Here is a 27,109-nt window from a genome sequence, read left to right as displayed (position 1 = left end):
CTATCAAGTGGCTTCCATTTGGTGACAGTTCTAGACACTAGTTCACAGACTTACTACTGATTTCTCACCGATGTTGGTAATTTTTTTTAGAATTTAAATTTATCTACAATAATTAATAATTACCTTATTTACAATATTACGTTTCTCTTTTTTAAATATCCAGAATCTGCAATGCCTACATGGATGCAAAAGTAAACAAGTTAGGCCCATTTCCCCACTGTGTGACCTTTTGTGTCCCTGACCCAACTTTTAAAAAAAATTTTTAATGTTTATTATTTATTTTTGAGACAGAGCATGAGCAGAGGAGGATTAGAGAGGAAAGAAGACATAGAATCCAAAGCAGGCTCCAGGCCCTGAGCTGTCAGCATAGAGCTGACGTGGGGCTCAAACTCACGAACCATGAGACCATGACCTGAGCCAAAGTCAGAAGCCACCCAGGTGCCACTATTCCCGACCCAATTCTTAAAGGGAGTCAGGTTTCTTATTTGGGGCCCATGGATGAATTTCAGAGGGTATTCTGTGAATGCTCTAAAAGTCAGTGGAAATGTTTCCTGTGTGAGAGTGTATGTGGATTTTCATAAATTTTACCAAAAGAAGTTGGGTGGTGCAGTGGATTGGTGCAATAGAGTGGGTTCTGGAGTTGGACTGCCTGAATTTGTATAGCAACTCACTACATGGCTGTGTGACTTTGAACAGGTTACTGAACCTCTCTCTGCTTTAAAATTCTCAAAATTGCAGAAACGGGCTGCTGTGAGGATTAAATGTGAAGATTTTATGGGTATGTAAAGCCCATAGTACTGTGGCTTGGCATTTACTAAGCACACACTAAAGATTAGTAATCACCATTGTGTTCTCAAAAGAATTTGTAACCACCAAAGAGTTAAAAGCCACTGACTTAAGGCATTTTTAGAATTATACTTGAAAGAAAAATACCAGTTTCTGAGTTGGGAAGTCACACTCAAACCTAATTCCCATTAGCCATTAGCCAAACATAGAGATGCGTATTCATAATGAGGCTGAAAGGGCTGGTAAATTGCTCTGAAAATGTGAAAGGCCAGTTTGTGTTGCTCCTGCAGGAGAGAAAAAGAATCTATCCAGTCCTGGCCTAGCCCCCAGATGAAACACTTTCAGTCAGCTCCTGACTCCTGTACCATCCAGGGTTGCCTTAAAGCCCTAAAATAAACTTGCAGGGTGATAGCTTAAATTGCAAGTCTACATTTATGGATGTTTTTCAGCATTTTCTTTATCAGCGTGTGGAAGTCAAAATTACAAAAACAAGGAGATTCTGCATCTTTTAATGAAAGATAAAACAACAATATAAACATACACAAATTTACAGAGAAGGGATCAACTTTAATACATTTGGAGTAAAAGGTGTTTCTTATTTAAATATGGTATAAAAATAAATGCAAGAAACATTAACTGAGAATGTATAGACAACAGACAAAGACAAAGCTTGTTTCTGACTGTGAACACATTGGTGAAATGAAACTTTCTGTGCTAACTTATTGGTTAATAAACGTGAAGCCATATGTATACTTATTGATATATGCTTTTTTTCTTTTACAATTCTTCCAGTTTTTGACTGAGTGAATTTTCAGTGAACTGTGTGTCTAGCAGAAGCTTTAAGAGAAAGACAAAAAAAAAAGGTTTACTCCACTTGAACTTGTTAAAAAGGAAACGACACAGATCCAGCTTAGTACAAGGAGAAAGTAAGCAGACAACATTTTGCAGTGGAGGCATTGAGACGGTAGAATCCCTTGGAATGGCAATGCCTGAATGTACACAAAGAGAGAACAATTCAGGTCCTTTGCTCATGCAACATCTTGGCCTAATGTCCTCTGCTCCAGGTAACAACAAAGAGCTACAAAGTATATGCAATGACTCCAGTCTGCTTCCATGCTACAAGATGATCCTTTTAGTAGGACTGAACGAGGCTTGTTAACCTCTTTGACGTGAGAGATTTCCCCTGAGAAAAAAAATATAAAACAAGGGGGAAAAAAAGAGTATGATCACTGAAAACCCGATTAGGAGTAACATTTATTTACTGCAGTTGATTTTAGTGCAAGGGTCAAAATGGAACCCTTTAGATACACCTTAGTTCAACTTCCTTCCTCCCTCCACCAACACATCAAACAAAATGATCCACCCCTCTTCTACCCTCCCACCCCTCTACCCACTTCCTCCCCACTGCAAACAGACTGATGGGTTCACAGCACAGATTAGCAAATAATAAAACATGTTCATAAACGTTTCATCAAGGCTTAGCAATGATGCAACACCTAGATTTGCAACTGGTTCTAAACATGTTACAACAAACCTTAGTAAACTGCTCTGAAAGATAGCAATGTGAATGCATTCTTGTTCAATTGCTGGAATTAGTGTCATGTTTATAAATATCTAGATATGCAGAGTGTACGACTTAATTAAATAAAATTCATTTTTTTGAAGGTGGTAGAAACTCACATTGAGTCTGTCCCCCATCCTATGTGATAATGGAGAAAAAAGTGCCAATTATACATCTACAGATAAAAGTCTATTTGCTTCTGACTTCAAACCATAGACATCTTCTTATCCTTTTCCACCCAATTTCCTCCAACCCCAACCTCAGAAAAATCCCATATATTCTGATTCCACATATGTGTTAATGCCTAGAGTACATATTCATTTTTTTTGAAATCTTGAAAGCCAACACTGTCCCTGTTGATACTAGTACTCTAGAGAGATAAAAAATTTAAATTTCTGATCAAAGTAACAGATTGTCAACTGATAGTTTCTGTTTCATGTTTCATTTTATATGTACTAGTAATGAAAATAAGATGGTCCACTTATTGAAGGAAATTTATATTTCTCAGAGGATAAAATAATAATGGAAAGACAAAAGATTTTCTGAGAAATATAATATTTTAGTAATAAATTACTCATAATAATAGTCTTGATTTACTACTAATATGGATCAGATTTTGATAAAAAGTGGTCTGCTGTTGGGAGACAAATCATCACTCATGGCCATATTTCGGAGAAAAAAAGCAATATGTTTAAGATATGATCAATGATTTCAAAATCAAGCTTTCTTTACACGCTTCACAGTAACTGACAAGGGTCTTGAGGATGACATGAACAGCAGCAATGAAAACCAAGCACCGTTTCCTTTTAATCGGGGAAAAGGGATCAAAACTTAGCTTTCAGCAACTAATAGTAGAAGATAATTTCCCACTGGCTATGCTTTAGTCACTTTATTGGAGGAAAAAAAATAAAAGAAAAAGTTTGTTAACAAGACACCCTACTTTACATTATATATTGGCCTTATAAACAAAATGTTTGCTCTTTTTGTCTCCACTTCTGTGCTTGTTTTCTTATCCATAAAATGGGGATAATCACAGTACCTACTTAAAAGCTTTCTTCTGAAGAATAATGAACCTAAATTGCCTAAAACTAGTCTTGGAATATTCTATGTACTAAGTTCATGTTGGCTATTACCTCACTATATTATTGCTGTCATTGTTTTTATTGTTATAGGTTTTCTAATTAGGACACTGAGACCAAAGTCACTATTCTGACTCTAAGAAGGGCATAGAGTTGCTAATGAATTGGAATCTAAAGTTTTACTGCTTTTCCAAACCCGGGCAAATTGATCAAATAATTTTGGAATCTCAAAGCTACCCTTCTATACTTGAAGACCACAACTATTTCCTACATTTACTACTATATTCAATTCTTGTGCTGTTACTATAAGTGTGTACATGAGTTTATATATGTATATACATATATATATATATATATATATTCTGAGGCTGAACAATATATTTTTAAAAACTGCTTACTATCTCTAATGTCATTTGTGGGATGAAGAAAATGTCATATTTATTGAGGCATAAGACTGAATGCTTGCACGGCAGTAGAGGAGGGGAAAGATGCTAATGTAAAATTGTTACTTTTAAAACTACTGATTAGTGCGATTTGTTAAAAGCTACTGGGAAGAAGAATGAAATAGTAACACTGAAAGAAATTCATTTGGAACTCATAGAATCATTTTTTATTTGGACTATGAAAACTATGGTTATCTTTGAAAAAATCTAATAAATATTAACATGGCTCTCTTTCTCCAGATTTTTGAAACATCCTTGAAGCTCTTAGTACTTGGGATGGTATGGGCTTCACTAAAAAGGGAGTGAGGTACGACATTAGCTTGAAAGGCTATTGTCCTAGGAGATCATTACAAAACACTCATTCATGGAGCCCCATAGAAAAGTACAGGCCTACAGTCAATCTGGAAGTTTGTGATAATAGCAAAACAGATGAACAGAAATGGGAAACAATCACATGATGAAACACTTTGTTTGATATGAACTTAATGTAATAAGGATATTCATTTTGTGCACTGAGACAACCAAAAGGCAAATCTGGGTACAACATTAAAAAAAAAAAATTAAATTCCCCAGTCTGGGGTCAAAGTAAACAACATGGGTACGCAAGGAGTCATGCGGATTTGAAGATCTGATTTGAATCTGTTGGTAAACCCTGTTCAAATCCTGCCTTGTTCACACACTGGAAAAAAAAAAAAAAGATAGGCACTATTCTAGTGCAGAAGGAAATATAGTTAATCATTCTATTGGAAAACTTAAATTAAAAATAACACTGATCCTTTCTTGTAGGTAAGAAAGGATGTATTTATGCATCTGCTGTTTTGTAAAAATCCTTTCCAGTGCAGTTCCTTGGAGGCTGTATGGAATCAGCCCTTGCCAATTATCTTTTCATAATTTTTTCAAGTTGAAGAATCTGAGAAATTTTTATAACTAAGTTCTAAAATCTTAATACTGGGAACTGAGGGCTCAAAAACCCTAAACAATTGCAATTTTTACCAAATTGCTTACAATTGAATTCTGTATGAATAACATTTATTTTAAACCAAATGACTACATATGTGTTGTGTCACTTATCCCTTTCTGATAAGATTCTAAAGAATAAGGATTACATTGGAAACAGCAATCCATAGGAAAGACAAAGACAGAAACTCAGAACAAAACAAAACAAAAATTCAAAATCCTATGAGATTTTGTAATATTTAGTTAGTGGGGGAAAAAAAAGAAGCACATAATCAGTTTCAGGACAAAATACACCTCAGATTTTGCTGGCATCTAGGTGAATACTGTATCTACCTAATCTACAAACAATATAGTTGTCACAAAAATTCATATAAACAAGGAGAGTTTTCTGGTGTCTCACAGTAAAACCTCACCTCCATCAAATCAATCCCTCCTTATCTTAAATGCTGCGTAGAGATTTTGTTATAGTTAGGAAAATATGCCCCACACCCCAAAACAAAACAAGCAACCTATGTGTTTGTTCTTAGCTCTTCTAAAGTAACTAACAATATTTAAGAATTTTACATGATTTTAAAAATCTTTCTTGGTCTCAAAGTAGTAACACAAAGTTGACAATAAGGAACTGTGAATCAGTAGACATGAATACGAAAGCCAGGCTCTTAATTCTACTCTGAGAGCCTGAGACACTATGGAGATGGAGGTAACTCTCCATACTCCTTTCCTGCAGACACTAATCCATAAAGGGAGTGCAGAGAAGCTACATATGCTTGGGTGACTAAGCCACTTGTTTTATTACTGTTGTAAAAACACACAGCAGTCTTTCTCAGTCGATAGGACACTCAACAGACCAAGGAGAAATGAAGGGATAGATGTTTAGAAGACAGCCATGAAAGAGCTTAAAGAGAAAAGTAGGGGATTATTAGCATCTTTTGGATTAAAAAAATAGTTAACCTCTTAACTCACGCATTCCCTTACCATTCCAACTTGTATGTTTCCTGTCATTGCATCCTACTGTCTCCTAAGTGTTGCTCTAGACCCTGGAGTACATTCTAGAACGTCTTGTAGGCTCCAGAGGTCATATTGAGGGATTGAGAACAAGAAAATGCGTCTTCCCATTGAGTGCCTGTTGGTGTATGTGACCCAGTTGTCTCACAGAGGCCAGCCCCACCCCTATGTGATAAGGAGCTGACTGCTTGGTGATGATGTGATACTGCTGGGCCAGAGACGGGGTGTGCAATTAGAAACACTGAACTCAAGGATGCTGTTTGGGTTTTTACTCTCATGTTGAAAAATGCCCTTGTTTCACTTAGAAGTACAAATGTCTTTGCCTGAATTCCCAAATACTTCATAACATGGCTACCCTGGCCTTTCAAACTGCCTATCATCACTCCACAATATGGTTCATTTTATCTCTATCAGCTTGGGCCACTATCCTTGCATCTACCTGTTCAGATCCCATCCACTCTTCAAAGACAACCTTATCAATGTCTTTGCTAGACTCTTCTAACTGGCCCCCTAAACTGCTCTGCTGATTCCCTCTCTTGGCTTTCTTGCCCATAGAATAAGAGCTAGTGTATTTACAAGCCGTTTTGTATAATTCATTAAGTCGATTGGTTTGGTGAAAAAATCAATAGCTGTTAAACAACATTAACATTATAGAAGTCCTCAAATACATACTTGATTCTTTGCATGAGTCGAGATCCTTGGCTGAAGTCATATTTTAAGACTAAACTTCCTGAAACCAGGGAAATGAGATTCAAATGTCTTGGGCTAAGTAAATTTTGACTTGGGGGAGGAGAGGCACAGTAGAGTGAAAAATGGGAAACACTCTAGCCATACCCTAAATATTGACTAATTAAATGACAGAATCTGGGTCTTTTTAACTCTTATTTTGTCCTGGGTGCTCCTATCAAGGAAATTAATTGAAAAGGTGTAAGAAGGAATTGAAGCTAGACTACGTGTTTGGAAAGCTCTTCCCTGCTTAAAATGAAACCAATTCTCCTGGGTAAACTTGCAGGTGAGTTTACTGAACATGTGAATAATTTTAGCAAAACTATGGGGAGTGTCAGTTCCTAGAAAGTTAAAAATTTAACTTTAAAAAAGTTAAAGATGTAATCAAATTGTTGAGAGGAAGGAAGAAAAGAAGGAAGGAAGGAAAAGAAGGACTCGGTAGCTAGTTTGGGGGATGGTATATGTGATGTTGAGCACTGGAAAAAATTCTATCATTATACCAGAAAGAGAGGGTTTGTGAACACATTTACATTTAAGTGTAGATTACTAGCTTCCTGTGCATATTGAGAAAGAACAAGTAACACCAAATACTTTCATTTTCTTAGTTTAAAATATTTTCCTAAAATAAAAGTGGTATATATCCATTAGAAAAATGAGGGAAACATAGAAAAATATAAATAAGAAACAAACATTACTTAAATACAGTTATTTACATACTAATATATCCTTCTATGTTGTATGAATTTTTTTAATTTTATGTTTTTACAAAAAACTGAAATTTACAAGCCATTTTGTGCATAGCATTGGCTTATTATGAGTAACATACATATTATTCATGTTACATGGTTTTTTTTGTAAAATAATTTCAAATTCATTGCATTAGTGAAAAAGGAAATCAATTTAGACAGATGCTACCAACATTAAGAAAAAAATTTAATATCAGCATGTATCAAAGTGCATCACACATCATAAGGGGATGTACTGTTTCTGAAATATTATTTTAGTTCTACACACATATAAACACACACAAGCAGATTATACAGTAATACAATATACACACACACAAACACATATTAATTATTATGTCAAATGTGGGTGACAATACAAAAAAAGATGAAAGCCACTGTTCTGAAAAATAATTTTCAATAGTTGTATAATATTCCATTAGGTAGATATACCTTAATGTATGTAAGAAATTCACAATTGTTGTACATTAAGGTTGTGTTTTTGATTGGCAGTTATATGGTATAATGAATATTCTTGTATATGTGTGAACATCTGGGTTTTCTCAGAATTAAATTATTAGAAGTTGAATTACTGATTGAAAGTGAAAGAATTTTGAAACTTTTGACATATTCTGTAAAGTTCTGTTCAAAAAAAGTGTTTAGCAATTTGTATTCCTATTAACTGTGTATGAAAACACTGGTTTACTTACTCCCTTTCTAACACTAGATATTATCATTTTAGAATTAAAAAAAATTTTTTTATGTTTATTTATTTATTTTTTTTTTAATTTTTTTTTTCAACGTTTTTTTTTTATTTATTTTTGGGACAGAGAGAGACAGAGCATGAACGGGGGAGGGGCAGAGAGAGAGGGAGACATAGAATCGGAAACAGGCTCCAGGCTCCGAGCCATCAGCCCAGAGCCTGACGCGGGGCTGGAACTCACTGACCGCGAGATCGTGACCTGGCTAAAGTCGGACGCTTAACCGACTGCGCCACCCAGGCGCCCCTATGTTTATTTATTTTTGAGAGAGAGAGACAGAGCATGATCAGGGGAGGGGTGAAGAGAGGGAAACACAGAATCCAAAGCAGGCTCCAGGCTCTGAGTTGTCAGCACAGAGCCTGACGTGGGGCTTCAACTCAAGGACCATGAGATCATCACCTGAGCAGAAGTTGGTCCCTTAACTGACTGAGCCACCCAGGCAACCCCACTAGATATTATCATTTAAAAAAATAACCTATTTGGAGGAAAAGGTTATTTTGTTGTTTTTAAAATTTTACTTGACTATTAATGAAGATAGATTTTCTTTCTGTTTTGTCATATTTATTGACTATTTGTATTCTTTTAAAACTGTTCAAGTCTGGGGCGCCTGGGTGGCTCATTCGGTTGGGCAGCCGACTTCGGCTCCGGTCATGATCTCGCGGTCCGTGAGTTCGAGCCCTGCATTGGGCTCCGTGCTGACAGCCTGGATCCTGCTTCGGATTCTGTGACTCTTTCTTTCTCAGCCCCTCCCCGCTTGTGTGTGTGCTCTCTCTCTCACTGTCTCTCAAAAATAAATAAACATTGTATGGAAACCAATTTGACAATAAATTTCATATATTTAAAAATAAATAAATAAACAAACAAACATTAAAAAATAATAATAATAAATAAAAAGGGTTTAGCAGACTTGAGGATAGGAGGTTGGTTGCTTTAACAAAGGTTTGTGGAGTAAGTCATGTAGCAGTCTTTTGTGGTATCTCTGTGGCCAAGATACAGAAGGGTCAATGAAGTTTGTAATTAAACAAAACGCTATCTTCAAGGTGTGCTAATTATTGGAGTAGTGGAACTCTGTCTTCCTCTCTGTTCTCTATGGTCTTTTAAACAGTTATTTTCACCATTAAACTGATGTAGTTCTGATAAAATATATGCATATGCAAACTTGGTAATCTTGGTTAAAAGGCTGGGTAACTAAGAGATACTTTAAAAACTTATATAAAGCTATAACTTACAAGATAAAGTTTAATGAAAAGAAGGATACAAAGCCAAATTTAGATTAAAATAAACCACTCACCAAAAACCTAGCAAGATTGAGGAGACGTACTCTGAACTGATGAGAATTTTTTTTTTAAGTTTAAGCCCCAAATGACTCTACATTTTGACATGGCTGTGGTGATTGGGAACCAGGGGGAGGGGAGGGAAGCTGGTGCAGTTTTCAGGCTGGTTTGTAAGTTACATGTCAGGTTTTTCTTCTTTCTTCTTTCTTTTTCTTTTCTGTTTTTATTTTAAAGTTTATTTATTTTGAGAGTCAGAGAGAGCATGCATGCACATGTGTGCATGGGGGAGGGGCACAGGGAGGGAGAGAGAGAGAGAGAGAGAGAGAGAGAGGAGAGACTCCCAATCAGGTTCTGTGCTGTCAGCATGGAGTCCAGTGTGGGGCTTGATCTCACCAACCGTGAGACCATGACCTAAGCTGAAATCAAGAGTCAGATGTTTAACTGACTAAGCCACTCAGGTGACCCTCTATTTTTTTTTTCCTATTGGGAAGACAATATCCCCAATCTGTGCTGGTTAGGTTATGTCTCTAGTACTGTATTCAGTTACCATTTTGGAGGACTGCTGACTGGAGCAAATGTTTGAGGTAAGCAAACAAGATGATGAAAGAACATGAGACTATTACATGAGAAAACATTAGAAATACATTTTTATGATGCAAGTCTTACTCAGATTGAATTTAATAGCAATTTAAGGCATCTTTACTATATTGAGTCCCATTAAGTATCCAGCTTAGTTTTCATAGAAACATCTTTCCTTTTCATACTCAAATTTCAGAAGCTGATATATTTAGTTATGTAATTAGTATCAATTCAGATATGATAAAATGAACATGGCAACAAACATAATTGACTGTTAACCACATAATTCAACTGGTAGTTGCCGAACTCTGTGGGCACAACTGGAGGGTTGCCTCTTAGCTGTGACATTTGTTGTGCCCTTGGCATCTACCAGCTGGGAGAGAGCGTCCATTAGTCTAGAGCAGTGGTTTTCAGAGCATGGTCTCAAAGCCAATAGGAGCAGTATCACTTAAGACTTAATTAAAAATGAAAATTCTTGGATCTCAGCAGAAAACTGCTAATCAGACCTTATGAGAGGCGAGATTTAGCAATCTGTCTCATCAGGTGTTTCTGCTGCAGCCAAATATGAGAACCATGGATCTCTGGTAAGAAGAGGTCAGGTAGGACTGCTTCTACCTAGATAACAGTTCTTAAATGTTATTGTTCTGACATGTTTGTAACAAAATGTAAATGGGGGCAGAGGGGCAAAAGGAGAGAGAGAGAGAGAGAGAGAGAGAGAGAGAGAAGGCCTCTGACTCAGTTTATCTTGTATGAGGTAATGAAATCTGTATTTTCCAAGCCCCAGTGATTTTGAGATTATGGGATATGGGTAGTTGAACTGCACAGAAAAACAGCAAATTTGAGATTTTAGCTAAAGAAAATAAAAAGAACATTTGAAAGGAGTTTATGTAATCACGCCTTCAAGAAATTTGACAGCTGTCAAGATCTAGATAAATGTTTATTTTATTCTGTCCAGTTCCAGAGACAGAACTAGGGAGATTGCATGGAAGCTACAGAAAAGTAGATTATGCTGAAAATAAGAAATGAACTTCTAATATGTGGCATGGACTTCCTGTGCCCTCCAAGAGTACCACATCTCTGGAACTTACGAGCCAGGGAATGCTAGATGCCTACTTGTGACTGCACCCACAGAAGAGATTGATGCAATGTGCTGGCCACTGAACCTGGGGAAATTGAAGCCTCTAAATTCCTTTTCAATTCAGAGGCTTAAAAAATTCAGTATCTCCTCAAAGTACCTTGAGGACTTAACTTTTATAATTAGAAAAGTTAAAGACTTCCCAATATCTTTTACTAGTTTTATGAGAAATATGTTCCTCTTAGATATTAATAAGCATGTGTCAAGTGAATACCCTTGATAATAGGTGTTTGTTATCCCCTTTTGTGATTCAGCCATGTCTACTGGGTAATTTTTCTGTTCCTGATGAAATAGAAGGGAAAAAAATCTTTAATATCAAAGCGAGTAAATCAAAATGACTTCACAAACCAAAATAAAAATAAAAATAAAAATAATAGCAGAAATTTTCTTTTCCAGAAACAATAGTCAGTAGAGTTTAGAAATGGTGTTTTAAATTTTCAATACCACAAGTCTATCTTAATAATGGTCTTTTCTGGTTGAAATTATAGGTATAAGGATTGTATTTGGAGTTGTCCAATGTTTGCTCTTATTACTCGTAGATCCAAGCCACTTAAAAACAACAACGAAAAAAAACAGCCATCAAAATGTGACGCATAATGCAGGAGATATGGGATTTTGCCCAGTCTGGGCTTGCTGGAGGGTATCTGGAGGTGCCTAAGAAAATGTAACAGGGTGACTGTAGGATTGAACATAACATATCTAGGTCAATAAACGTATGCAATTTATATAAAGATGTCTATTTTTTAATTTTAAATTGCCTATTTTAGTTGTATTGCCTTGAAGTCCTAGCAAAAGTTATAGAAAAGTAAAAATCTTTTTTTTTTTTTTTTTTGACCAGCATGGCTGGTCATCAGTATAAAAATGGTGCTGATGAGTACATAGCAATGGTACATGTGGCTTTAGAATGGGTAAGAAAAAATGAGAAATAGATGGCTTGGTGATGATATAGGGTTGCCTAGTAAGACCTCATATCTAGAAATAATTAACATATGAATCTACTTTTAGCGGAAATTAAATTTAGACATCATAACAAAACCAATCTTTATCAAGTTAAGCTCCGTTTTTATTTTCCTAGCTACATAAAACAAATTTCTGAAAAGAATATGTAAACATGCTGCCTTTAGACCATTGATGAACTTGTATTTAACTCTATGTAATTCTCTTAAATTCTATTTAACTCAATGAGGTAATTGAGACTGATACAGAGATTCGGTTGATTATCTGCAACTCCTTTGCCAAACATTGTAAGGCTGAGTACGTAAGCACACTGGAACATTCCATATTCTCTTGCGTTACTCAGCTAAATTCTGCGACTTGATGTAAGATTCAGATATAGTTGAGTAATTTTCAATTTTACATATCTTCAAATAAAATCAAAGTGATAATGTAAAATTACCTCTTATGTAACTTTTACAATTCCTAGTTGATAGTTTGAAGTTTATTTTTCTATCAACTCTTCCAACAAACTTGGTTCAAAATGTTTTAGCCTATATGTAAACTTACTGGTGTTAAAAGTTCTACACTCCCACCTATACTTTTTCTATTTTACTGGCCCAGTTCTTGTTATCTTCAGGTGTGGATTAATATAGTAGCTGCTAATCCTGCAAACATGTCCTCCTGTCTCTAGGTTCTCCTAACTTGCCCTCCACCCACATCTTCAGCAGAGATGACGATGGCTTAGTGTGTGGATCCAGAATACAAGGCATCTCCTTGATGACCTTCTTTTGTACTATGCTCCTCTAACTGGAGACTTCATGGCAGTCCCTGCCTGTGACACAGCCGCGTTTATCAAGTGCTCAGACACTTTTTCCAGTTCTGCTTTTGTTCTCTCCCCTTCAGGGCCAGCTCCCCCAACTATCCAGTAGGCAGGTCTCTTGCTTAGGCCTTACTTAACTCTTCTCCCTGCCTACTCTGTGCTGCTTTAAGCATGATTTATATGAAGTAAGCTAGTGGGAAGCTAGTAGGAATTTCGTTCTGTTCACTGAACAGTTAACTTTCCTGAGAAGAATGAACCAACTTAGGTACACATTAGTGGCATCCCAAAAGTAGTTACTTCTGTTAATATCTGTTGTTATAAAACTGTAAGCTTCCTAACAGTTGTAGCTATTTCTTATTATCTATGTACTCTAAGATAGGGAGCAAAGTGTCTGACCCCCAGCAGGTGGTCAATTACTGTTTTTGTTGCTGTTGCTGTTGGATAAAAGAATCCAATAGTGCTTGGATACATGAGTACTATTGGGTTATAAACTTGTTATGCAGAGCCGCCAGGGTGGTTTCCAATTAAACAGGAAACTGGGACCTTGTAACTACTGGTGTTAACCCAAGGCTTCCCGTATATTAGAACAGTACTTTGGGAAATGCTATTAAACTTCTGCCTCTGGGATATGTACTAGGAATGGGGAAGTTTCCCACTGGGGACTGTCTACTCAGCAGCCTCAAACCATTCCTTAGGGGGCACCTGGGTAGCTTAGTCTGTTAACCATCCAACTTCAGCTTAGGTCACGATCTCATGGTTTGTGAGTTCAAGCCCTTCATCGGGCTCTGTGCTGACAGCTCAGAGCCTGGAGACTGCTTCAGGTTCTGTGTCTCCCTCTTTCTATGCCCCTCCCATGCGTATGCTCTCTCTCCCTCTCAAAGATAAACATTAAAAATACATATTAAAAAAAAAAAAAACATTCCTTGGGAACCCCCAGGGTTGCATTGGATGCTCCCTGACCAAAACCACCATACAATCCACAGCTTATAAAACTTGAGTGGCAATTTAAGAACTAATGATGTTACTAGGGGAACACAAAGATATGCTGTCCAAATGAAATCAGCTACATTTCACACCAATCAATTTACCACATGCTGCAGGGAACCTGAAATTGCTTTCTTAGGCAAGTTATCACCACAAACAGTTTCAGTAAAACAAGATAGATAGCCATATATGCCAACAACAAAATGATAAATGAGTTTCAGGTCCAGAAGAGAAGAAAGAGGAGAAAATGTTTCATCTTTTAGCAGATAGATTTTAGGTATTTACTGGTAATATCTATGGTGGGAAACCCCAACAACCAGTTTATAAATTATATTTACCTAAGATGCTCTAGGAATTTTCTAACATAGAGATCTCTATGAATATACCTGTAATCTCAAGCAAAGAATCTCAACCAGAAAAGAATATGCACAAAGTTCTCCTTCAGATTAGTATGCATTAGTATGCATTCACAGGTGTACAGATATAAAATAAATAAAAACCTTCCCTAATCTATGGTATATCGTGATGGATGTTTATCTGAAGCAGAATCTGCTTCATTATGAGGGATGCTTATGTAAATCAAGGGTCTCACTAAGTCCTTGAAGCCTTTGCTGTAATGCAACTTCATTAGTAAAAACACAATCTGGAGAAGGACCATTCTGAATACTCTAAGGTTTGTCTTTACTACATTGTGGTAGATATTGGTATCAAGGGAAATGAAAGCAAAGACAGGCTATAGGATAGTCAAAACTTAATGTATACCAAGTGAATGAATAATCCAGACTAGTAAAACAGTATATAAAAACAATGATAAAAATGTAGTGTATGAGTGGATCTTAGATTACCAGGTCATTTTTCTCTATTGGAATTACTCATAGTGAACAAATCTGAACAAGTGACAAGTTTATACAGGATCCTTTCTAACAAAGTTTATCTACACTTAAGGTACCTGTAAACCCAAAGGAAAATCTAGAGCACTCGACCAGAAGTGCCAGGGCTTAATCCTAAATGGAACCAATGTCCAGTCCAATGGGCAGTTGGGAGGTCCACACGAATAGATTTCACACTGCATTGCCCTACTCCTGGCATTGCCCCACAGCTAGTCTGGGGCTGTGTTTCCCAAGCCCGGAATCTGTATTATTCATAGGATTATACTGAATTGACTGAATGGTCTCAATGTATAATCTTGGCGGTTATTAGCGTATGTGGAGAAGATTTTATGCTGGATTTCACATTTGATGAAAAACCAAGTTAAAAATCATTTAACTAGAAACAATCCCTAGAGCCTTTGACAGTGTCTTAAAAAAAACAGCGAAAGACTCCCAGAATGTGACTACAATTCTTCATAGATTGAGGACCAAATGGTAACCAATTTTTTATTAATGTGTAACACAGTTTTGAAATTAAGAATACAAAGTATGATTCCTGTCTTCTTCAACCAGTTATTTTTTCATCTAGTGTGTGCTCTCGTGTTAGGGAAAATATAAAGATAAGAGAGGAGGAAAAATAAATAAGTAAACATCTTTTATAACTTTGCATTCCATTTAACCAAGCAATTAAAATTTTTATGACCATAAGAAAAAAAAACAATATTTTACTTGACAGATATTTATCATACTTTGATCTACAATATGAAGAAAGAAAGAAGGAACAATGTAGATATCCATCAATAGAAAACTGGAAAATAAATTTCAAGTATATCTATTCAGAGGAAATTTGTGTAGACAATAAGTAAAATTATGTAGAAGAATATGAAAAGACCTGGAAGATATTTGTGATGCATTTTAAGCAAATAAAGCATGTTTCAAAAGCATATGCAATGTATAACCCCATTTATTTATGTATTTATATAAAGAATACTTATATTCATTTATATATGTTTGTGCAAAGTGCTAACTAAAGCTACTCCTGGCTAGAGAGATTATAGGTAAAGAAGCAGGGGTTCAGCAGTTTCTAAAAATTCATATGGCATGAAAGCATGGATTAGGTTTCAAATGTAAATATTAACATGTCAAGCTTTCAGGTCTGGGCTCTTTTACCTCATTTGTTGCATATATTAAATTTACATGAGGTGTGTTAACCAGCATCTCCATAATGAGCTCAGGTAAAAAATTTAATTAGACGTAAACAAAAAGAACATTCTAAAAGAACTAAGTATTCTATCTTTCTCACTTGTTAACACTCCAAGGAAATTACAGGATTTTATTTACATTTGTTCTTATTAGTATGCATACCAATCAATTATAGTGTTACATAAAGATTTGATCCCAAAAGATTAACTGATTTCAGAGTCAACTCAATGCTTTTGTTAAAATTCTCTCACAGAGTTTTCACAACTTCTGGTAATTTATGACCATCTCCAGAGCATGCCTTCCAAGCCTAATGCACTAGCATAAGTACTGGGGCCACAGGGTTGGGACAGCCAAGATGGTCATGATATCCTTTCTGTCAATTCTTTTTTTTTTTATTTTTCTTAATTTTTATTTATTAGCTTTGAGAGAGAGAGAGAGAGAGAGAGAGAGAGAGAGAGAGAGGAGCAGATAGAGAGGGAGGGAGACACAGAATCTGAAGCAGGCTCCAGGCTCTGAGCTGTCAGCACAGAGCCTGATGCGGGGCTCGAACTCACAAACCACGAGATCATGACCTGAGCTGAAGTTGGACACTTAACCAACTAAGCCACTCAGGCGCCCCTTCTGCCAATTCTTTTAAAGGCTCTGCAGATACTGGGCTTCATTGAGATAGAGTAAACTTTCTCCCCAAAAGAGGTTAGATTAGGCAAGTTCCTGGAAGCTCAACATGAACATTCTCTATTTCTCATTTCTCCTTTTATAGCCCAGAGCCAGGCTGATTTAATTTCCCCTTCACACAAACTAAGGAGAGGAGGTAAGCAGTACAGTCAGAACTCGATATATGAGTTGTGGTTGAAGGTGTGGACGATCAATCCTCTTACCCAGTTTCCCACCCCTCCCCCCTTATTTCCTATCCATTCTCCTTGTGATTTGTGTGGCAGACAGATGCCATGAGACTTTAGTGGTTGGAGAAATGGTGTCAGATTTGGTGATGGTGATGGAGGAAGAAAACAGCTGTTAGAATTAGCACAGCACATGAACTCTGTCAAAGGGAATGACGCCTACGTAGTAAGAATAACATTTAAAGGCATGAGAGAACATAGCAAACCTTGAAAGACCTTACCCTTAAGGTCTTATCTGATGGCAAGGAAAACAAAGTAATAAAAAAGTAAATCACAGGAAATGAGATGCCTTGAGACAACAAGGGCAAGGTGAAGGTATTACACAAATTTAATTCTTAACCCTCCAGTGTTGGGCAAAATGAAAAGAAAATAAGTAATCTATAGAGGAGTGAATTTAAAGTCAGGAAACTTTGCTTCCAGTCTTGGCTTTAATTCTCAACAACTGATTGATACTGGTGAAGTGATCTATCCTCGCTATTCCTTAATTTGCTCATCTATGAAAGGGTGGTGACACCTGCCCGACCACCTCCTCAGATTGTCATATATGTCAACAACAGTGACAACAAAACAAGCAAGAAAGAATGAGTGTCTTTGGAACATTGTAAAATGCTGTGCAACTGTTAACTGTTTATTCTGTAAGGTGCTGGCAAGAGTTTATTAGTCTCGGCAACCAACAGAAGTTTTAATGGTATTGGGAAGAACTGTCGAGCAAAACGTTTTTGATTCTTGTGTGAAACAAAACAGTGATGCCATTTTTATAAGCCAGGTTATGAGTAACTGTGTTAGAACATGTAAATAAACTTCTACAAACAGATACTAATTGGAAATGGACTCAGACTCGAGAGGAGTGGCAGGTGGCTGATCTTCTATCAGTTGGAAGTATATGAAGGAGCAAGGTGATCAATGGAGAAAGAAAGAATTTGGGAACAAAATAAATGTGGGGTCAGTGCCAGGTCCTAATAACTATGTGATTCTGGGCAAATTTTGTACCTCCTCCGACGCTTCAGTTTTCTCACTTATAAAATGGGTAACATAACGAGTATAATAATACCTAACTTGCAGGGTTAGATTATATTAAATTATATAATATAAAGTGCCTAGTGCAGAGACTGGTACATGGCAAGAATAGGAGTCATTACTTTCTCACTTTGCCCAGGCCCTTTCATAGTCTACATACTTGTTTACCTATATTTTCCCTCTTCTGTTTCTTTCTTGAATACTGTCTATCCTGTAGCCTCCCTGTATTTGCCAGACTAATCTGCACACAGGACTCCTTTAAAATGTTTATTTAAACTCCATATTGCCTTCATTATGTCTACCTGATTAATAATAAAATCATTTTTCATCCTGTGTTAGAATTATTGTATTGATCCTGTAAAGATATCCTATTAAATTTATTATGTAGGTACATTGGATTCCTAACACACCTGCTGACCCTAAAAGTAATCACAAACATGGAGCAACACAGAACCAAGGGGAAAAAAAAGAAATGAGGATAGAAAGAGTTAAAGGGAACTTCAAATAGAAACGAACCATCCTAAGGTTTAATATTGTATAGTATATTAATTTTAATTTTTGTATATAAATAATTGCCAGGATAGAAACTTTCTTCTCACGAGTAATAAAATAGATACAATTGTTTGTAATCTACTGAGGAAATCAGAGAGCCTTTCCAATTTCCTTATTCCATTTCTTTAGAGTACTACTGAAACAAAATATCCAATGAAAAATATTACTTTTTGTTTTCCTGGATGGAAAAAATAACCCCAAACAATTGTGTCTGAAGATTATCTGTAATGTATTAGTGTGTTGTGTGTATATATGTGTGAATGTGACTCAACCTCTTTTTCTTCAGTAATTCCAGCCTTTTCTCCCCTTCTCCTTAAAAGGATGGATGTCCTTCTTGTCCTAGTGAAATCCACTTAAATGTAATTTCTTCTGGGAATTCTCACATTACCTGTGGGTGCTCCCTCCCCACCCCAACACCAAGCAGAAAAGTTTATCTTTCTCCTGTGCGTCACAACATCTTGTTTATACCATGAGATTCCTTAGCAATTAAGGTATCTACCTTATACACGCTCCTGAGACACAGCACAATGTCTGGAATATAACTGTCATCTCTTGTATGAATTTTGACTGAAGGCGTAGATGATTAGGCTTGCCTTCCCCTTATTTCCTATCGATCTTTTCTTAAGTTTGCAGTGTGTGACAATGTGGTACTATTTTAAAAGTTGGAGAAGTAGGTCAGAATTGGGGATGGTGTTGGAGGAAAGACAACTATTTTGCTTCCCTTTTCCATCTTCCATATGTTGTGTTATAACTCTTAATCATATCAAAGAAAATTCCATTCCAATCTTTAGAACAATATTATTTCAGCACCATGTTAGGAAAGGATGAATTTGGAAGAATTATTAAATGTTGCACAGAGCACTGTGCAACAGCCTACAGCTACTTTCTCCAGCAAAATCTTGAGGCTTTTTTTAAAATATTGTCTTTATCTTCTCATGATGACTTATGAGGCATGGTTAGGAAAATTTTATTTTAAAGGTCAGAGATTCCAACAGAACCAGCCAAAATTTTTTGAAGTTTATAGAGTGATTAATTCCTAGAGTTCTTCATTTTCCAGCCCTTTAATTTTTGCAATCACATTGACTGTTCAAAGTATATACAGCTTTTTAAAGTCTTTCAAATACTCTGTTCCTAGTCACAACTGGCAATTCATAAATAGAACTGATTAACATTCCCCACCACAAAGATATTTGAAGGAAACTAAAAACAAAAACAGCGTCTTTGTTGAATCCAATTTGCTTACATTTCAACACACATAACTCCACTTAACTGGCCATCACAGCAAAAGCCACAACACACACACACACACAGCAGCATGGAGCTAACCACACAACTCAACAGACAATGCAGACAAACTTGAGTATAAACCAAGATTTTTCTACCTCTTTTTCATAACAGGTTAGTGCTGGCCCTCAGTGTTGGTGTACAGTTTTTATGGCATGGGAAAATAGGGATGTTTCTGCCCTATAAAAATAAATGTGTTGAAGGCTTTAGTTTGAGCTTACACAACGTCAGAAAGTTGCAAAGGCACTGGCACAATACAAAAAAAAAAAAAAAAAAAAAAAAAAAAAAAAAAAGGAATCCCACATACAAATATATCACCAAAATATCACCAAAACACATGGCAAGATACTAAGAAAACAGTGGTAGGAAAACTACTGGTTTCTTGGATGATTTATGCAACAGTTTTCAACACCTTCCCAAAAAATAAAGCATAAGAGAGGCACGCTGGTGGGTCTTTGGTGGGCATATCTTGTCACCAACCACCATTCGTACCAAGTCTTTGGCTTTAAACTGCTCATTAGGCCATTTTCTCTCTGCAGAAGTAGAAAGCACAGAACCCTCATTGTTCTTTAACTTTTAAAAAAGCCTTAGGAAGGGCTAAGAGAAAGAGCATGTAGAAATGCATGCACTATCTTTAAGAGAGAAAGGGATACATGGAATGAAAATAAAAATACATAAGAAATACTTTCTTCATTTTATATGTCATAATATACACTTCTTTCCAAACCTTAGTTTGACACAAATGGTTTCTTACGGATGACATCTTTACTCTAGAAAGAGCTGGGTCAGAAAGATAAGCAGGAAGCAGAAGTTCTGAGTTCGAATAAAGACAATACTTTTGTTACATCAACGGATGAAAGGTGAGTGATGGGGCTAGAAATTGGGAAAATTTCCCAATTAGACTTAATGATTTGTAATTCCTCAAAAAAAAAAAAAAAAAAAAAAAGAAAAAAAGAAAACTTACCACATTCTGTGCAAATTTCTCAAAAGATGTTCTGCGATCCATTGAGTGTTCCGACTTACATGAATGGGGTGGGTGTGGCAAAGGGAAATAGGGAACATAAATAAAAAGAAAGCAAGGAAAACAGCATAAAGAGACAGGATGATGAAAGGAGGCAATGCCAAATCCATGTTCTAAGTCACAGGGAAGGTAGGAAAGCTGCCAAGGAAGGACGCTAGACACAGGACATAGGCTCTGTTTTTATTAGAACTTCTATTTTTAACACCAAAACTCTTCCTGTGCAAACAAAATGGTATGATTTCAAGCAAAATCAAATGACACTAAAATGAAGTAGATTCATGAAGGTTTTACGCTGACATTTGCAAAGCCTACATATTTGAAAATCAGTGGAATATCTTCAGAATTTCTTCATACTTTTCTGTTAGGACTAGATTTCTGTTGATTATGTCAATTCTGTCAAGCATTGCTGTCCAATAGAATTTGCTGAAAGGATGGAAATGTCATTCTATGTTGTCCAATATTTCAGAAGCTGGGACCATTGAGTACATGAAATCTGGCTAGAATTTATGTACTCTTAATTAATTTAAATTTAAATTTAAACAACCCCATGTGGCTAGTGGCTGCTGTATTGAACAGGGCAAGTACAGAGTATTTATTGGCAAAGGCAATGGACTTTAAAAAATCCTATTAGCCTAAATGACAGTCATGAATTACACAAAATTATAATTTCATCTCAAAAGTTTCAGGACGTTATGGACTATTTTAACATTAAAAAATAATGAATGATGTTCAATTTTTATATTCAGATTTTCCATACCCTGCCTTAATGATTACATTGATTATAAACATTAATTGAATAATGAGGTCTATTGCAGCTCTTCCAAAATGTGTTTGGCTACCTTGTTAGGTGTGTAAAGTTCACCATCAGGATACTAAGTAATCCAGGACGAATGCCAAATTAAAATATTTTGAATCGAACATAACTACATTTTGGCAACTATCATTGAAAATAATAAGTCTATATTTGGTTATGGGGTATGTGGCCAAAACCTTACACTCAAGCTTCCTGGACAAAGAAAACCCTCTTCAAGTTTTTGACCTAATGATGTTATTCTTTCCTTTTCATTAATTTTAATTTTTTATATTTTTATATCCATAAACTGGACATACAAGAGACTAACATGAAACATGAAAACAGGTTCTAAAAAACGTTGTAAAGCATGAACATCTGCAGAAATAAACAAAACAAAAAAGAAAATAAGCAATCAACAAACAAAAACAAAAACATCTTAGATGGACCTTATAAAACACAAAGGTTTGGGGAAGGTCTTGGAGTGTGTTCACTTACCATTTGTCCAATACCCTGGCCTCAGTAGAAGGAACTACTCCATACAATTATAACTGAGAACCAGATCGAAAAAGGTCACAAAGAACCAATACCTTTTTCTTTGCCTGTAGAAGCTCTTGATAGGCACTGGATCTTATAAAACGTGGGTATGAATCACTTTTCATCAATTTGTAAATGTGCTCCTAAAAAGAAATAATGGTTGAAGCGCTTCTTTATTATTTCTCAGGGAAAATCAAATCCTGTGTCAAGAATACAGGGTATGGTTCAAAACAAATCTGGAAACAGCTAAAATTAATAATGATAATGTTGATGAGAATACTTTGTGTTTACAGAACATATGAATCTTCAGATTTATAATTTTATTCATGATCAATATTTAAACTGGGTTGAGAGCTACAGAGGAGGCAAATCATATCCAGTCCTTGAAAAACATGGAATTCAGTTAATGGAAGGTCATGAAGTTATTTCAAATCAAGTTGTTGATTTATATAGGTCATTTGAGAATATAAATAAATCTACTATCTCTTAAAATTACTCCAGGCCAAAAGTGAATGATATGAAGTCAAGACTCAGTATTCACACTAGCTATCTACTTGGAGGATGCAGACTGCCCAGATGAATCATCTCTTCGGTACAAATTATATTAAAAAATTGTCATCCACATCCACTTTGGGCCAGAGCACAAATCCAAGAAATATTTTGTGATATTTAATTGCTAAATCTCCTAATTTGTATGCATTAAAAAAAACCTCCTTCAGTGACAGATTAGGTAAATATTTAATAATTTAAACCTATAATCAGTCCACAATGTTCTATTACGATGATGAATATTGATAGACAAAGAAGTCAAGGAAAAAAATATATTCATCCCATTCAGTTGTTAGCCCCATCTAGGGAGATTCTGCTCTGGCCTATTGAAGTTCAATGGAGCATAAATGCTCCTTCCTCTTTCTAGTCTAGTGAAAAATCAGTTAGATGTAGAGAGTATCCTGGATGTCCCAATCTCTTTGTTTGCAGAAAAAAAATGTATTTTAGGAAATGACTCAGTTTCCCTAGTCTCAAACACACCAATGCCACGTAGAGCAGAAAATCCTCTCGGCTATGATTTGGAGTTATTCTCACTCAATATCTAGCCCAAGGCTCACCTCCAAAAGCATGGTACATTCAAGACCCTATCAGAATTTGTTGTTGGAAAAGTGGAGAGAGGTCTTGTTTTGGGGTCAAGCATTGAAGGTTTCAGATCTTATCTTGCTCGAGACCTGCCACTTACAAACATGTAAATTTAGGTCAATTATCCCATCTCTCTGAGCCTTAGTTTTCCACTCTGTACAATAGGGTTGTTGTGAGGCTTAAAGGAATGATATATATTTAGCAAAGAAGGGGAGTATGCATAGTAAGTGCTCAGATATACTTGCATATATACCAGGCACACTTCTAGTGATTGCCTGTATTAGTTAATTTAATCCTCACAAAACTTCAGTGAGGATGGGAACCATTATTATACCCATTTTAAATATGAAGAAGGTCACAGAGCTTTGACTAGAACCCAGGCAATTTGGCTCTAGAGTCTGCTTTCCTAACCATTACACTGTTCCTTTTCTCAAAAAAATGGCAGGAATTTTCATTACTATATTTTTGAGGATGGGGTTAAAAAACCCATCAACAACTGGAGTTAAATATCTGAGCTTAACTAAAAAAGAAGCCCAGGGTCAGGTGGTAATGTTTTCTATAGAAAATTATGCCTTTTCATTTTACTGAAGACCTATTAAGCAAGAATATTTTTAATGCCACAGATAACAAAGAAATGTTCTTTTTAAGACTTCAGGGAGATCATTTCAAACATTTTACATACTGTTGGCTCTAGAAAAATGCTTGAAATTTTATCTTGAACTGAAAGAAAGATAAATCCACAGAGAAGTAAGCAACAGGACTATAATTTTCATCCTGCTCTCTTGCATGTGTCTATAATTATTTCTACATAGAAGCCCATGGGAAAGCAAAGATGGGTGTCTGCTTAGCTATCTCCACCTGTGTTAGTTTTCTTTTTTAAAAAATTTTTTTTTTAACGTTTATTTATTTTTGAGACAGAGAGAGACAGAGCGTGAACAGGGGAGGGGCAGAGAGAGAGGGAGACACAGAATCTGAAACAGGCTCCAGGCTCTGAGCTGTCAGCACAGAGCCCGACGCAGGGCTCAAACTCACGGACCGGGAGATCATGACCTGAGCCGAAGTCGGCCGCTTAACCGACTGAACCACCCAGGCGCCCCTGTGTTAGTTTTCTATACGATGGCTCGTTTCTTTAGACCAAAGCCAGGAGAAATGTACTTTCCACCGGGAGTGAAAATAAGGTCTTTTAGATTTTAAAATCTTCTAGATTTTATTTTAGTAATATTGTTATTTGAAAAACAAGATACTTTCTAGAACTAATATTCTTCTTTTGAAGAGGTTTAAGAAATTAAGATGTATGCATGTTCCAATTTAAAAGCCAATTTAATTTACAGGGGCGCCTGGGTGGCTCAGTTGGTTGAGTGTCTGACTTCGACTCAGGTCATGATCTTACAGTTCATGAGTTCAAGCCCCGGGTCAGGCTTTGTGCTGACAGCTCGGAGCCTGTAGCCTGCTTCCGATTCTGTGTCTCCCTCACACTGCCCCTCCCCCGCTCATGCTCTGTCTCTCTCTCTCTCTCTCTCAAAAATAAACATTAAAAATTTTTTTAAAAAGCCAATTACAGCATATCATTAGGAAAATAATACCCAAAAGTTTAGTTTTCTTCTTGAGCACAATATTTTTTTAGAGAAGGAAAAATTGAGACTGTGTCTAAGGAGGCAATTGTGCCCAGTTTGAGGAAAAAAAATCTAAATATTTGTCTTAGGATATTAATATCTTAATATTAATTTCCTTTTTTCCCTTTTCACAGATTAAAAACTTAACTTGGGAAATTCATATATGCCTAATTCTATTATTTCATTGTATCATAAGAGACAAAACTGGCTTGAGTGTGACATAACTGTAACCTACTCTAGCTTAGCTCTGACTATTCATAATGATGAATAATTTAGGAATGTCAGCATCTTAGAATCTCCACATTGGAAGATACCTTAAAGATTTCAACTATGTGTTACTGAGCTGAGGTCAACATTAGATAAGTGTTTTCTCGCATATTGGGAGATGAAGTAGAAAAATGAAGTAAAAGTGTTCAAATATTTCAAATATTCCCCTTTAAGAAATTTTCACATAAAAACATTCAAACTTATAAAACATTCCCAAGCTTCAGAAACTGTTCATTTTAATGTGTCTCTCTTTTCTTCCAAATCAATTGGAATTATTTTACATACAGTTACCTAAATTGAAAATATTAAGTCTAGCTACCAATTACAATGAAAATAAAGCAGAAATACCTCAAACGTCAATTTTCCAGGAACACATTTGTGACATACTGTGAGGCCCACCCATATACCAACCTGAGCGTCTTCGAATGTGTATCGTCCAGGTTCCTTCACATTCTGTGTGGTTTTATCATAGCTCTTAGAATCCAAGTTAATGGCACTGGGAGCTCCAGGAGCCAGAAATTCTTGCCATATTTCCTGAACTCGGGAAGGGACTTCTCTAATAGGCCTTTTCTTCAGGTCTTCCACTGCTAGCCAGAATCTATGGAAAATGTGACACCAAGCATTTACTGTGATGCCTCATAATTTGCAACTTCTTATAATATTGACTGATCACACAAGTCACAATAATGCCTAACAATAAACTCTTTTTTTTCTCAGGGCGTCCAATATATGGCCTTTACTGAATTTTTTTTCATTAGTTGTATTCAAAAGTATAAATGTTTTCAAAAGGAAATATTGAAAACAATCTCTTTTAAGTGTTTGCTATTGAAAGCAGATCTCCCAGAGCCCTGATTCTTCACAACTTTAATTTTTACTACAGCAAAATAGCACCACTAAAGAACCATTTATTAGAAAGGAAGAGGAGATTGTAGGGAATTAGAGTGAATGACACAGAGCATCTGCTTGGGGGATAAAGCAGTGCACTGTACTATATTCTTTGGATCTGTTGTCCATGTGAGCAATGAGAGTTAGTATGGAGAGGATTTTCTGCTCTATGTGGCAAGGGAATCACAGCGAAGCTTTACTGGAATTAAAAGAGGCCTGGACACAAGATCAGAAAAGGCCCTAGCTGGAGAAATCAGGGCAAGTAACTAATTTTAGGCTGTTTAATTCAGAGAGTTATGGAATGACAGAAGCAACAAGCTTTCACGTGCCACTGTTTGAAAGGTTTACATTTGCAGAGGCATCAAAGCAATTCAGAAGCTCTGGAAAACAAACAAACAAAACAAATACTGACTTTCTTCTAAATATGTAAATACATTTTATATGCTTCTGTATAGAATATATGTGCTGTAAGGAAAAAAACCCACCAGAACATGTTTTGGCTAAGAGCAAATAGCAATGTCTAATAATAAAGGGTCACATTGTATTAATAGGTTTCATTTCTTTAAATTTTGCTCTATGTTATATCATTTTGGTTGGGACTGGAAATAATGTTGAAAAGATGAAGATGGTGGGTGCCTGGGTGGCTCACTTGGTTAAGCATCTGGCTCTTGGTTTCAGCTCAGGTCATGATCTCATGGTTTCGTGAGTTCAAGCCCCATGTTAATCTCTGTACTGACAGCATGGAGCCTACTTGGGATTCTCTCTCTTTCTCTCTCTCTCTACCCCTCCCATGCTCGTGGCCTGCCTCTGCCTCTCTCAAAATAAGTAAATAAACTTAAAAATGAATATATATGACATGTATATTATATATATCACTATAATTGTTAAAATGAAAAAAAATACTTGAAAACGGAACATACTAGGTCTATGTTATCCTCAACATAGACCATTATCACCCTAATGGCATATGTAGTCATGAAATGGGAAAATGACAAAAGACAAAGTTCACTACAGGCTACAGAGTCTTAAGAGAGGTACAATATGACCTTTAGAAACAGAACCTTCATACAAACAGAACCTTCATAATTATTAACTTGGGCATTAATGTTTGGGCATAAGTTTTAACTTGGGCATTAATGAAAGGTCAGAAATAAGTAATAAAGCAGTTGAGCTAGAGTTAGAAAATCAAATATTACTCCACCTAGTGAGTTTCCAGTTTCTAGAGATTATTTTCCTATAGATATATATAACAGTAGATAGTCCAATTTTG

General features: G+C 36.1%; 1 protein-coding gene across 3 annotated transcripts in view; it reads right to left on the bottom strand.

Annotated features, from left to right (window-relative positions):
• Positions 1 to 1,285: 1,285 nt before the first annotated feature.
• The window catches only part of RGS7 (regulator of G protein signaling 7), a 511,512-nt gene continuing 485,688 nt past the window's right edge, over positions 1,286 to 27,109 (bottom strand). For 2 of the 3 annotated variants that reach the window (XM_049635135.1, XM_049635137.1), the window contains 4 exons: positions 25,366 to 25,552; positions 21,997 to 22,086; positions 19,694 to 19,775; positions 1,286 to 1,969 (listed from right to left, as the gene is read on the bottom strand). In XM_049635135.1, coding sequence (XP_049491092.1) covers positions 19,701 to 19,775; positions 21,997 to 22,086; positions 25,366 to 25,552 — 352 coding nt within the window. In that variant the 3' untranslated portion in view covers positions 1,286 to 1,969; positions 19,694 to 19,700. The remainder of the gene's footprint in view (positions 1,970 to 19,693; positions 19,776 to 21,996; positions 22,087 to 25,365; positions 25,553 to 27,109) is intronic. The other variant, XM_049635136.1, reaches the window with a different exon arrangement.

This window comes from Panthera uncia, chromosome F1 (assembly GCF_023721935.1).
Source record: "Panthera uncia isolate 11264 chromosome F1, Puncia_PCG_1.0, whole genome shotgun sequence".
Lineage (NCBI taxonomy): Eukaryota > Metazoa > Chordata > Mammalia > Carnivora > Felidae > Panthera > Panthera uncia.
This window is presented reverse-complemented; position numbering and strand designations above follow the sequence as displayed.